The sequence below is a fragment of the Otolemur garnettii genome, unplaced genomic scaffold (assembly GCF_000181295.1).
Source record: "Otolemur garnettii isolate 467f Iridium unplaced genomic scaffold, OtoGar3 scaffold00008, whole genome shotgun sequence".
In the NCBI taxonomy this organism is placed as follows: Eukaryota; Metazoa; Chordata; class Mammalia; order Primates; family Galagidae; genus Otolemur; species Otolemur garnettii.
The window spans coordinates 39,341,537-39,354,209 of NW_003852403.1; the positions used below are offsets into that span (position 1 = coordinate 39,341,537).

A 12,673-nucleotide genomic window follows, 5' to 3' on the forward strand; every position below is an offset into this window, starting at 1 on the left:
AACAGTGGGTGTTAGGAGATGATTAAATAATTAACATTATAAAGTAATCAGCATCAGTTCCACCAGGGAAGATTGGCCATCCAGGAAGACTGGTCTTATTGGATTATTGTTTTTCAAAATCCAAGTAGCATATTAGTTCAGTTGTGCAATTACTATCTTCGTTCAGAAGGCTGTGAAACATCATTTTTTTTCTGAACTGTGACCAGGCTGGGAAGGAATATTATTTTCATCTTAGATATAGAGATCGTGGCTAAAATGCATTTTTTTCCTTAACTCATTTTCCTATGCAGCACTCTTAAAACTCTTGTGGTCTAATTGTTGGGAAGATACCTTGATAATTGTGTTTACATACGCACACAAATACATGTGATATATGTCTTATTTGATACTATAACTAAAATAGTGTCTTCTACCTACAATATACTACATATCTTTATATATAATTATTACATTCAACACAGTAATAGCTGTTCCTTACAGTATATGAACAAGACTCAATCTAAAGAGTTTAATGTGTTTACATAAAATACCCATATCCTGTTGCTTCATTTGAAAATACCTTTGAAAAGATAAAAACCAACCTTCAGCCAGAGTCTGCTGCAGGCAACAGGTGAGATGCTTTCTGTGGCTGTAAGTACCTTCCCTTCTGACCACCCTGGATGGACACCTAGACACTAATGAGCTGTTCTGGCTCTCACAGGAAGTGGTTGAAGCCATTGATCGCAGTGCCTTCGTCACCTCTGACCTGCCGATCATCATATCAATAGAGAACCACTGTTCACTGCCTCAGCAACGAAAAATGGCAGAAATTTTCAAGGTGAGCTCTCAACTAAGAGGCTGGCCCTTGCTTGCCCTTGTCGTGCAATTGTCATTGCATTGCACGTGGGCCCCCCGTGTTCTAGACCACGGCTCAATTAAAATGGCACATGAACTTTATGGACACCCTGTATCTATAATCAAGGTCCCACAGGCCTGAGAAATGGGGTTGTGCTGGGGGCTTGGGCCCTTTCTGGAATGGTCCTTCTTTTTAGCTGGAGCAATATAAGCATTGTTCTTTAGTTTCTTGGCTCTTCCCAGAAAGCCTTAAGAGATAGGCTTCTGGTACCACCAGTCAAGGATGGGAGGATGTTACCTCTGAGTTGTATGTGGAAAAGCCAAAAATATCTGAGGGTATATAAGTCAGATCTTCTTGTGCCCATTACAGTACTGAGATCCAAATTAGCAAAGAGCTTAGACTGGCCAGGATAGTTGTGTGAACAGTCAGCCCTTCCTTATACAAGAGAACTCTAATGCACACAGATTTAGGAGCAAATATTTGCTTATACTTCCCCTCTCCTCCAATGGTAGATGCATTTTGGAAGCAGTGGGAGGGAAGGACATAGACAAAAGGACATGCCCTCAAATACTAATGCCAACAAAATTAGCCTTTCATATTGCCTTGGCTAATCTTTGATTTTTGTTCTTTTTAATTAGAAAATAACTAGCAGCTACTAAGGAGGCTGAGGCAGGAAGATCACTTGATCTTTAAGTCCAGCCTGGGCAACATAGTAAGATCCCACCTCTAAAAAAAAAAAAGAAAAAAAGAAAACCAAAAATAGAAATTGCTGTATTTTCTCTACCCTCACTCCAATAAATCATCCTGTATCTACCCTCCATCCCTCCACCCACCTCCTTTAAAACACTGCTTTGGAGATCAGTGCTCAAAATCTTTGGGAGAATTATGTCTGTGGTTTTTTATACCATGTGGCAGTAAATTCTCCCTATTGGCTTTGATCTTTGTCCTTACTCCCCAACCCCTCCAAGGTCCTTCTTTGTGACTTCATATCTTCATCTGAAACATTCTCCTACAGCCCAACTGAATTCTGAACCAGCCTCCCACTGAATCTCTGTTTTTTTCATTAATACATCAGGCCCTAGAACATTTTCCTAAATAAAGCAGGCGTCAACTGCTGAGTGGCCTAGATCTCTCCTCCTGTCCTTCTAAACATCCTCCTCCTTCCATTAAGAGACTATGGGGCAGAGAAAACAACTTTCCTAGCTCTTCTTCCCAGGATTTTTAAAAGAACTCAACCAGACTGAAATATTTAGTATATTTATAAAATATAAATATATTTATCAAGCATAGATAAAAGACACCGATTGTGTGTTTTCCTTTCTTCTTTTGTAGACTGTGTTTGGAGAAAAGCTGGTGGCTAAATTCTTATTTGAGACTGATTTCTCAGATGATCCAATGCTTCCCTCACCTGACCAACTCAGGAGGAAAGTGCTTCTTAAAAACAAGAAGCTAAAAGCCCACCAGACACCAGTGGATATCTTAAAGCAAAAGGTACTCCCCTCTTGTTAAAGGGTCATGAGCAAAGAAGTGAATGTCATGCTGACCTTTTGGGTAACCAGGTTTTAAAGAGTGAGTTTCCTAAAATGATTAATTTGACTTTTGGCTTTTTGTTTCATACACAAACAAATTCTCTCATCCTACTCACCTAAAATTTAGTTTGTGGAATTGTTCCCACACAGAATGTTTAACTTACCCTGAGTAGAAGAGTTCCAGTGACTCTTGTGTCTGGAACTGAGCTTCAACATAGTGGCTGCTGTAGACCTGTCTGGGAAGGAGCCCTCTTTAGGGGAAGTGCTTGGCATGGGGTCCATAGTGGAAGCCCAGTAGCAAAAGCCCTGTGATCACAGGATACCACAAAGATGCAGTGACCCAGGTGCTCTCACCCCACCCACAGAGATCTGTGAACCAGTTCAGGCCAGGACACTGAGTCCATATGCAGGGCTGCGCCTACTTATCCTACAGCTATGAGGACACTGTTGGCCCTAAACTATCACTTTGAAACTAGCTGACTCTAGATTTATTCTCAGACCAGACTTTTTTTCAAAAATGTTAATTTCTTCTATTTTTTAGAAATAGTTTTTCCCTCTGTCACCCAAGCTAGAGGCCAGTGGCATAATCATAACTCACTATAGTCTTGAATTCCTGGGCTCAAGGGATCCTCCTGCCTCAGCCTTCCAAAGCACTTGAATTACAGCCCTGAGCCACCACGTGTGTTCGAGGTTGGCCTATTTTTAAGAGACATGCATGTAGATGTTGAAGACCCAGAAACTTATTCTTTTAAAAACATGCCAACCTGCATATTCCTCAAGTCCTTGTGTATTCTACAGGTACACAGTCCCCAACCCCAGGGTGCCTCCAGGGACTAAGCAGTAAACTTCAATATGAGGGGCCAGGTAGATACTGGACAGCTAGAAGTGGCGAGGACAAGAGTGGAGTGTGTGTGCCCATAAATGAACAATTCTGATTAAATTCTTTTTAGAACATTGCACCAGCCCAACAAGGCTGGTCTGGAGGCGAAGTCAGCCCCAACAGCCACCAGTTTGAGACAGCCCCCACCCCAGGGCTGCCTCTGTCCAGATCCACGCTCTCAGAGTTGCTCCAGAAGGCCTGTCTTTTGCTTGGGTTCCAGAGGCCCCAAGACCGATGCTGATGATCCTCATTGTGAAGCTGTTTAACTAAAGTGTTAGCAAGGGTTCTCTAACTGGCCTTCCTCCCGCCCTGCATCAAGGACTGACCACGCAGCCGGGCCCTTTTTCATCTCGAGCACTGTCCCTCCATGCAGTTTTCTTAGTCCCTGTCCTTACAGACTGGGGTTGGGGACTGAATGCACATGTATCCCTGTGCTCTTCAAGGTATATTTGAATGTCCCTGTCTTCCTGCTTTTCACAGTCATTTGGAGTTACTTATGAGGCTTCCCTTCTACTAATGAAGGGATCATGTTGTCACAGAAACCTTTATGTTGAGCCAGAATCTTCCTTCCTATTCGTCCTTCTCCTTGGCCCTACCACTCCCTCTATAGCTATAATTTCACATTTAGAAACAATGTGTTTCCCTACCAGCTTTTCTCTTCTCCAAGATAAAAATTCTTGTGTCAACCCTATTCCCCGCAGGATAGGGTTGCTAAGACTCTTTGCTTTCCATTAAGAACATTTTGGCTATTCTTAACTTTGTGGATAGTCTTTAGTTTATTAATCTCAAAGTGTGATTTCAAGAACTAGGTCAGTACTCTAGATGGGAGCTAACAGCTTGAAAACAATGAAATAATCACCTCCCTTAGTTTAAATTTTCAATCTCAGTTAATGCAGCCTCTGGTTGTTCTCACTTTTTAGATTGTTTAGCACACACTGGGCTCATGTTGAGCTTATAGAAAACAAAAATAGTGCAGTTATTTTCATATAGACTATTCTGAGGTCTGGTCTTTCCATTTTTTCCAGGCTAACAATAAATTAACAAATTTTAACCTTTCATATGTGGGAGCTTTATATTTACCTCTATTAAATTTGTTCCTCTTGGTTTTGGTATGTTGTGGCAGTCTATAAAGATTTTTGTGATTTTTTTTCTGTCTGTCTGCACTAAGTGACAAGCACTCTGCTGGGGACTGGGGGAACAGCCACTCTTCTCTGACCCCCCCAGCTCTGACCTCCTCACCTGTAATTTTTATTCAATGGTTGGGGTCCTATTTTTCTACCTCAGAAGAAGGGTGTCAGCTCTTCTCTGCCCATTTAGCCACCTCTGCCGTCTTCTCTTTTGGGGGCCACTTTCTGGCACTGCTCTCCGTGGCTCTCTGAGTGGTGACGCTCCCCCACACAGATCTCACAGTGTCCTGCCAGCTCTTTCACAGATCTCACAATGTAGGACATTGCCCAGCTCTTTCCTCATTGTCCCCAGAACTCATTCTTACTTGAAATACTCCCTGAGTTCTCTTACAAGACTTGCTTTGGTGGTCACTTGGACCTCAAACAGATTTCTCAAAGCATTGAAGAATGCTAATTCTATGAGGCAGTCTAAGAAAAGAAAGAAAAAAAACTTCTGGTCAAATAAGGAGGGAAATACTGCACTGGAGCTCTTTGAAGAATCATGATGCTTTTTAATGTATTGAGTGAAGGCTATGTGAAACTTTGTAGTAGGAATGTGTTTGGGTTCGGTCAAGCTACTGTTTCCAAGCTTTCATTTTTGTTCTTACTGTAATTTTCAGTTTTTCCATAACAGCTATTGATACTCACAGAGTTACATAAAATCCACTTTGAGAGGCTCAGAGCTTGTAGCTCAGCAGCTAGAGCACCAGCCACATACACCAGAGCTGGTGGGTTTGAACCCACCCAGGCCTGCCAAACAACAATGACAACTACAAGCAAAAAATAGGAGGACGTTGTGGTGGGCACCTATAGTCCCAGTTGCTTGGGAGGCTGAGGCAAGAGAATTACTTAAGCCCAAGAGCTTGAGGTTGCTGTGAGCTGTGACGCTACGGCACTCTACTGACAGTAACAAAGTGAGACAGAGTCTCAAAAAAAAAAAAAAATCCACCTTGAGAAATCTCAGCCTAAACAATGTCCAGTTGTATGGAATGGAATACATTGTAATATATTTTGTCTAAATGCAGACATAGTCTAAGATGTATATTTCTTATATATACACCTTTATTATAAGGGTGATATTAATATATTTCAAAAACATTTGGGAATAGAGAATTATTTTAAAACACATATAATTCCAAGATCAAACACAACCTGCATTGCAGGAGCTCTTAACCTTGGTAATAGGCACAGATAGAAATCAAGGAGCCCATGAATGTAAATGGAAAATAATATATTACATCTTTATTTTCACAAACTTCTAGCTGATACTTAGCACTTCTTCTTCTTATAAATGTAGAGAACAAACCACAGTAACATTGGCAATACCTATATTTTTGTCACCAATAGAAAGGACAGATTTTTCATATCATTTCACAGTTGTTGCCAATGTCTCTAAAAATTATTTATGCTCATCATATTTTTAAAAATGCTGCTTGACTTGCCAACATAGGTCAAGGGAAAAAACCACATTTTTTTGCTGTGTTCATAAAGAAATGCATGGATTCTAATAGCACACATTTTTTTTCCTTTCTTTTTTTTTTTTTTTTTTTTGTGAGACAATCTCACTCGCAGGAACCTCAAACTCTTGGGCTCAAGCGATTCTCTTGCCTCAGCCTACCAAGTAGCTAGAACTACAGGCACCTGCCACAACACCCAGCTAACAAATTTCTTTTTCTAACATTTAATAACTGTATTCAACCTTGTTTCTTTCCTTTGTAATCATTTTATTTTATCCATTTAAAGTATCATTCTAAGAAGGGATCATACCTCACCAGACTGCCAGAGGGGTCTGTGACACAAGAACAAGTGAAGAGCCCTTGCCATATGAACATTCAATATCTAGCCTTTTATGAATGTCTTTGTGCTTTATATACATATATAAAAAAGAATACAGAATTATATGTATTTTTACGTATGTATATATTTAAATGCATAGATATATATGTTCCCACATATAAAATATATAACTTACATAGACATACACACGTGAATTGTGTATGTATATGTGTGTATGTAATATATGTAATATATATATTATAATCAATATGTAAATATTCAACACATTCCCTTATTTCACATCTCATTCTTTTAAGTGAGTACACCATTGTTCATTGACCCCATTCTTCTGTTGTTGGACCTTTAAGTTGTTTCCCGTTTTTAGCTCACACGAGTCTCCTTTCCCATATTGCTGACCATTTCCTTATGCTAGGTGACAGGACCCACGTTGATGCTCATGTCTTACACTGTCACCGGCTGTCTTACAGTGTGAGACTTACACTGTGATTCCAGTAAATCATGGAAGCACAGCATGTCCCTGGCCACACACATGAAGGTTCCTAAAGTTTCTAAGTCTGTTTTGTTCATATGATTTATAGTTCACATAGAGTCTGTTGAAAAAACTCTATTTGTTCATTTATCTATTTTTTTGTTGGTTTACCAACAACTATTATTTTTGGTTTCTTTATCCATGGGGATTCAAACATTATCCGAGCCTATAGGTATTTTGAGAAGTAAAAAAAAAAGATTTCCGGGTGGCGCCTGCGGCTCAAAGAAGTAGGCTCTGGCCCCATATGCCGGAGGTGGCGGGTTCAAACCTAGCCCTGGCCAAAAAAAAAAAAAAAAAAAGGAATAAAGTATTTTTTAAAAAATGATTTCCTAGCAGAGATTAACCTTTTAAAATCCAATGGGCTGCTTCACCTTCTTCAATCATTTGGGATTGAGGTTGTTCTCCAAAGCACCAAAGGCTTCTCTCGGAGAGTTTGCCTCAGGGAACCTGGCACACAGCTTCCTCGTGATTATTTCTAAAAACTCCAGGACTATTCCTGTAGGAATGTTGGCATTCATCCCCAAGTGTTGACCCTGCATTTTAAGTAAAGTAGATATTTTTTTCCTCTCACAAATGATGAAAATAGGTTCAGCCACTTTTAATGGCTATGGTAAACATTGAGTGGTAATTTTAAAGACTATAAATAAAAGCTTAGCATCTGCAGTTTTTAATGATTGCTATCTTACAGGCTCATCAACTAGCATCCATGCAAGCACAGGCTTATACTGGTGGGAATGCCAACCCCCCACCTGCTAACAATGAGGAAGAGGAGGAGGAAGAGGATGAATACGACTACGACTATGAATCCCTCTCTGACGGTAAGAGAAACAGAACCCTGTGCTGTGTGCAGGGAAATGCTTAGATGATTTTCCACGGCTCCCCCTGCCCCAATAAGCCTGGAGCTCCAGAGATCAACAATTCAGATGATTGTAATATTGTCCAAGAGTTTCTGAATCTGGTCACTTAATGAGGACCAAGATGAGGAAAAAGGATTCTGTTAGCCACCACAGCCACCACTCAAGGCAAGACAAGGTGGGTGCTGGAAGCAGCAAAGAATCATTCCTAAGATGGATTTCTAGAAGAAAGGATGGAATTACAGCATCTTCAGGTTTGCAGTTTCTGGTGGCTGATGCTCTTGGCAAGAATGGTAGACCGTGGCTGAATCCTTTCTGCCTCCTGCATTACCTGCAGGGGGCAGCATGGCCACTCCGTGCTCCACTCCTCCGCGCATGCTCTCACACTGGCATTCTAGGAGTTTGGAAAAGGAAGGAGATGCATTTCCCTTCCTCCCTGGTTCTCATACATAATACTAAAAAAGTAAATAGGTCATTTCCTTCTGGCCCCACCAAAGAGAAAAGGCGTGGGTGATAGCTAATGCCACAGTACAAAAACATCCCATGGACGAGGATAACTAAAGATTCCTAGTGAAGGCTTCTTCCCACATGAGAATGAGGTTTCAAATGGGTTTCATTTGCACTAAATTCATGTCATTTGCTGGAGATTGCAAAATGTTTTCTCAGGTACCGTTGCTGATTGTTTGAGAGACTTCTGAAAGACATAGTATAGTACTGAGAAAATGCCAAGGTTCCTATTTACATAGATATAATATATGTAAAATATATTTTTCTATGTAGAATAATTGTTTTGCTAAATATACAGATATTCTCAGATGAGCAACCATTTGGTGTTAAGAGAACTGACAACCACCTAGGGTTGTCACCAACCATAGTTCAGTATTGTGAACCTCTATCACTGGTTATAATGCAGTCTCTTTCTATTCCCAAATACAATACCAGGCTGTGTGCATTTTATATTTGTCCTTAGTGATAGTTGATTGCTTCATGCCATCAATTAAAAGCCAATTAACCTGCCCTGAAACCATATAAGATAATACAAGGGGCACATCTTATCAGAGAGTAAGAGGAAGAAAATTAAAAGGAATCAAGACAATTTCTTTGCAGCCTATTCCTGAAAAGTCATGGGAATATGAATGGATTTCTAATACAGTCATGGTAATGTCCTATAGAAAAACAAATTGATTTGGATGTGAAATGAAAACCACACTTGAGAAATGAACCAATCCAGATGTCGTTTGCCCCGATAAGAACTTAGTCCACTAGAAGACAAATTTATATTCTCTTTCATGAATGACTTCTGTACTTTTTCTGAACTTTTGAGACCAGGAAAGGAGAGAGCTTTAAAACGTATTGTTATAAATTTTTTTTTTTAATTTCCAAAGAATAAAATGGACAGGTCAGAGAAGGATCTTTCTGATTTATTTTCAGTTGGGAAAGTAAAATTTAAGACTATACCACCAAATTTCTAAGATAATTCCATGGATTTTTTTAAAACCCATGTGCAGGCTCAGTGCCTATAGCTAAATGGTTAGGGCACCGACCACACACACTGGGTCTGGCAGGTTCAACCCTGGCCGGGGCCTGCTAAACAGCAATGACAACTAAAACAAACAAACAAAAAATAGCAGGGTGTTGTGGCAGGCACCTGTAGTCCCAGCTACTTGGGAGGCTGAGGCAAGAGAATCACTTAAGCCCAAGAGTTTGAGGTTGCTGTAAGCTGTGATGCCACAGCACTCTACTGAGGGTGACATAATGCGACTCAAAAAAAAAAAAAACAAAAAACAAACCCTTGTGCTGATGGGGGGTCTCCATCAGGCTCTGTTCCAGTGGGTTATGAGACCAAGGCAATGTCTTTTTATCACTTTTGGCCTTAGAGGCCTCAGATGTGTAATAAAAAGTTTCTGTGAAGCATTTAGTGACGTTCTCCCCCACCTCTAGCACTAACATGTGTGATCCTTGACAACTTAAATCCACCACCACCACATGAGTATTTCCATTTCACCAGAAGACCCCTCTGACTGGCTGATTGCCAGACAGGCTTTGTCATTATTTTGTGACCTGTTAGAGCCTGTCTTGTTAAGGCTTCCACATGCAACTGTTAAATGCCTTGTTGGCCACTCACTTTTGATTGTGACTGTGATGCCTCATGCATCTCTGTGCTTTTCTCTGTCATCTCCACTTCTCCAGCTGAGATGAAAAGATAATAGAAACCTCCCTGCTGGGAGGAGGATGTTACCAGCTTCTTAGGGGGACCTCAAAGGTCTCCTTGCTTCTTGTTATGAGAATCAGAGGGAAGCTGTGACCTGTGACCTCAGAGGAATAAAACACACTCAAAATTCTGTGTAAGAGGATAGCGGTTTCACGAGCCTCCTGTGGCCCTCACAGGCGTCCCAGGTTAAGAACTCATCTCTAAAATCAAGATGCCGAGTTTATCTCTGTGACAGCTCCGGTCCTAGGTTGTCATACCCATACAATGAAGGAATTAGTGTAACATCCCATTTGGCTATAATAATGAGATGATGCCTAGCCACAGAATTATGACAAGAAAATCCTAGGGAAGTTGCAAAGGAGGGCCATATATTTTGGGAAATTGCTACTCTGCCTTTTGGATAATAAATTCTTTTTTTTTTTTTGGATAATACTTAATGAGTTTTTATTTTATTGAATTTAATGAAATAAATATAGATTTTTTTCCCCCAGACTTATTCTGTACCTGTGACTAGTTTTAAACATATACTGGAGCACAAATGCAAGTTTACAAATGAATGCAAACATACTCTATGACAATGATTGCATGATTTTAACAAACCAGTTGATTTCTCTTCATTTGAAAGAAAGACATATTGGGAGTATTACAGCAGTCAGTAGCTGAAATATGTAACGTGAATGTAGCAACCCTTCGCACGATTCATGTTAACAATATTTGCATTTCTTTATTGCTAGCCCTTACATCTCTTAGTAGCTAAAATATTAAATCTATGTATACAGCATTTCTTGTTTCATTTCTCTTGAAATCTAAGCTGTTGTTATTTATGCTTTGCTCCATACTGTCCTTTAGTTTATCTGGCTTTTTGTCTTAATTCTCCTTACTTTGATGGCCTTTCTCATTCTGTTTTTCTGTAGCAGATGTCCTTACTGCCTCCCCTGCTCCTAACGGTCAGGAAGGTAAACACCATTTGAACTGGGAATTTTAACTGCATGGATGTCAGCATTTGTTACCAATCTCTTGAGCCTGATTCGCATGAAATTGTGACACTTCTATGTATACAAGTGTAATGAAAGTATATATCTTGTTTACTTCTTGGCAGCCTGCATGGAACTGATTTGGTATAAGGATATTTTGGTCTAAGCATTTATGGTCTGATGAGATAGTAAATCTTCAGTAAGAAATCACCTTTCTTGATTTTCATTTTAAAAGAGCATAATCATGATATACCTTAACACTTTCAGAATCATTCTGAATAGAAATGCAAAAAAAAAAAAAAAGGAGCAAAGTATAAGATTATCTCTCATGTTTAGATGTATTTTAATTCCTGTTCTTATGATTATCACTTAGTAGATTAATAACAATCATAAAAACTTTGCTTCCCTGTTAATTATACCTGTGAAAGCTTACCATTGCACATAATAAGTCTCCGCTCCCCCCAATCCTGACATTTCTCAAGGCAAAAGAAGCCAATAGCTTCATTTCCAAAATGAGAGTGATTAAATCATATATATACCAGCTAGAAGTTCTTCAGCCCCTAAATCCTTCCTAAATTAGTGTGCCGTCAGCTTCGTGATGCAGGATATCTTCTATAATGTTTGCACAGTTTAGATCATCTGTATGAAAATGAGCATTTTTGTTTAGATTATGTTTACGTGGTACCAAAACTACAAGTAAATTGAAAATAAACATATCAGCCCAATTTTTAAAATTATGCTTCAAGTCATCCTTTTGGCAACAAGTAGCTAGAGCCTCATTCCTGCAAATAAGTATAAGTATCGGATGTCCTCGTACTGATATACATGTAGCTAGCTCGTAAGTATGTTGTTTGGTTCTTTTTTACTGTAGCTTTCTAATTCATTTTCAGACAACATTTTGGAAGACAGACCTGAAAATAAATCAAGTAATGATAAGCTTCAGTTTGAGTATAGTGAAGAAATCCCCAAGAGGATCAAGAAAGCAGATAACTCTTCTTATAACAAAGGAAAGGTGGGTGAACGGTTGCTGTGAAATGATATTTGGACTGTGGGATACTCTTGTCAGTTTCCAGTGGGATTTCACTTCCTCCCTATCCTTTCCCTTCACCTTTCCCCTCACTTTCCCTTAGATGCTCAAGTTCATGTGGTCTTATGGGACACTCACTTCCATTTGCAAAAGCCATTAATTAGTCCAACCAAAACCTGCTGACAGTTTATGTGTGGCAGGCACTGATATGGCACAGGAGGTGGTTTAATGATGGAGACAGACATGTAAACAGTGCTTGGAGGTAAATGCAAGGAGTCGTGGTCACATTGTATTATCAGAGAATCAAGGACAGGCTCTCAGGAAAAGTGATATTTAAGAAGGAAGATTTAGCCAAGCAGAAAAACAAGGTATTCAGGCCAAGAGGACAGCCGGGTGCGTTCAGGGAACTTCAAGAAGTTTTAAAAGCATTTAGGGGGCAGCTCAGCGCCTGTGGCTCAAGTGACTAAGGCGCCAGCCACATACACCTAAGGTGGTGGGTTCAAATCCAGCCCGGGACTGCCAACAACAATGATGACTGCAACCAAAAAAATAGCCAGGCGTTGTGGCGGGCACCTGTGGTCCCAGCTACTTGGGAGGTGGAGGCAGGAGACTCGCTTGAGCCCAGGAGTTGGAGGTTGCTGTGAGTTGTAATGCCACAGCACTCTACCCAGGGGGACAGCTTGAAGCTCTGTCTCAAAAAAAAAAAAAAAGCATTTGGGGTGACCAAGAAGATGAACGGGGCCAGATTGTGAAGTGTTAAAAGAGAAATGATATTGAGAACACAAAGATAAATGAGATATTCAGATCCTACCCTCAAGTGCCTCCCAGCATATGTAGACCCTGAGCAATCTTTAGATATAGTTGTCATGA

The 12,673-nt window shown here is 40.1% G+C and overlaps 1 protein-coding gene across 1 annotated transcript in view; it reads left to right on the top strand.

Moving 5' to 3' along the window:
• Positions 1-12,673, top strand: part of PLCE1 (phospholipase C epsilon 1) — a 273,612-nt gene that overhangs the window by 217,656 nt on the left and 43,283 nt on the right. The window contains exons 17-20 of the mRNA XM_023509556.1: positions 701-817; positions 2,168-2,326; positions 7,425-7,554; positions 11,667-11,788. Coding sequence (XP_023365324.1) covers positions 701-817; positions 2,168-2,326; positions 7,425-7,554; positions 11,667-11,788 — 528 coding nt within the window. The remainder of the gene's footprint in view (positions 1-700; positions 818-2,167; positions 2,327-7,424; positions 7,555-11,666; positions 11,789-12,673) is intronic.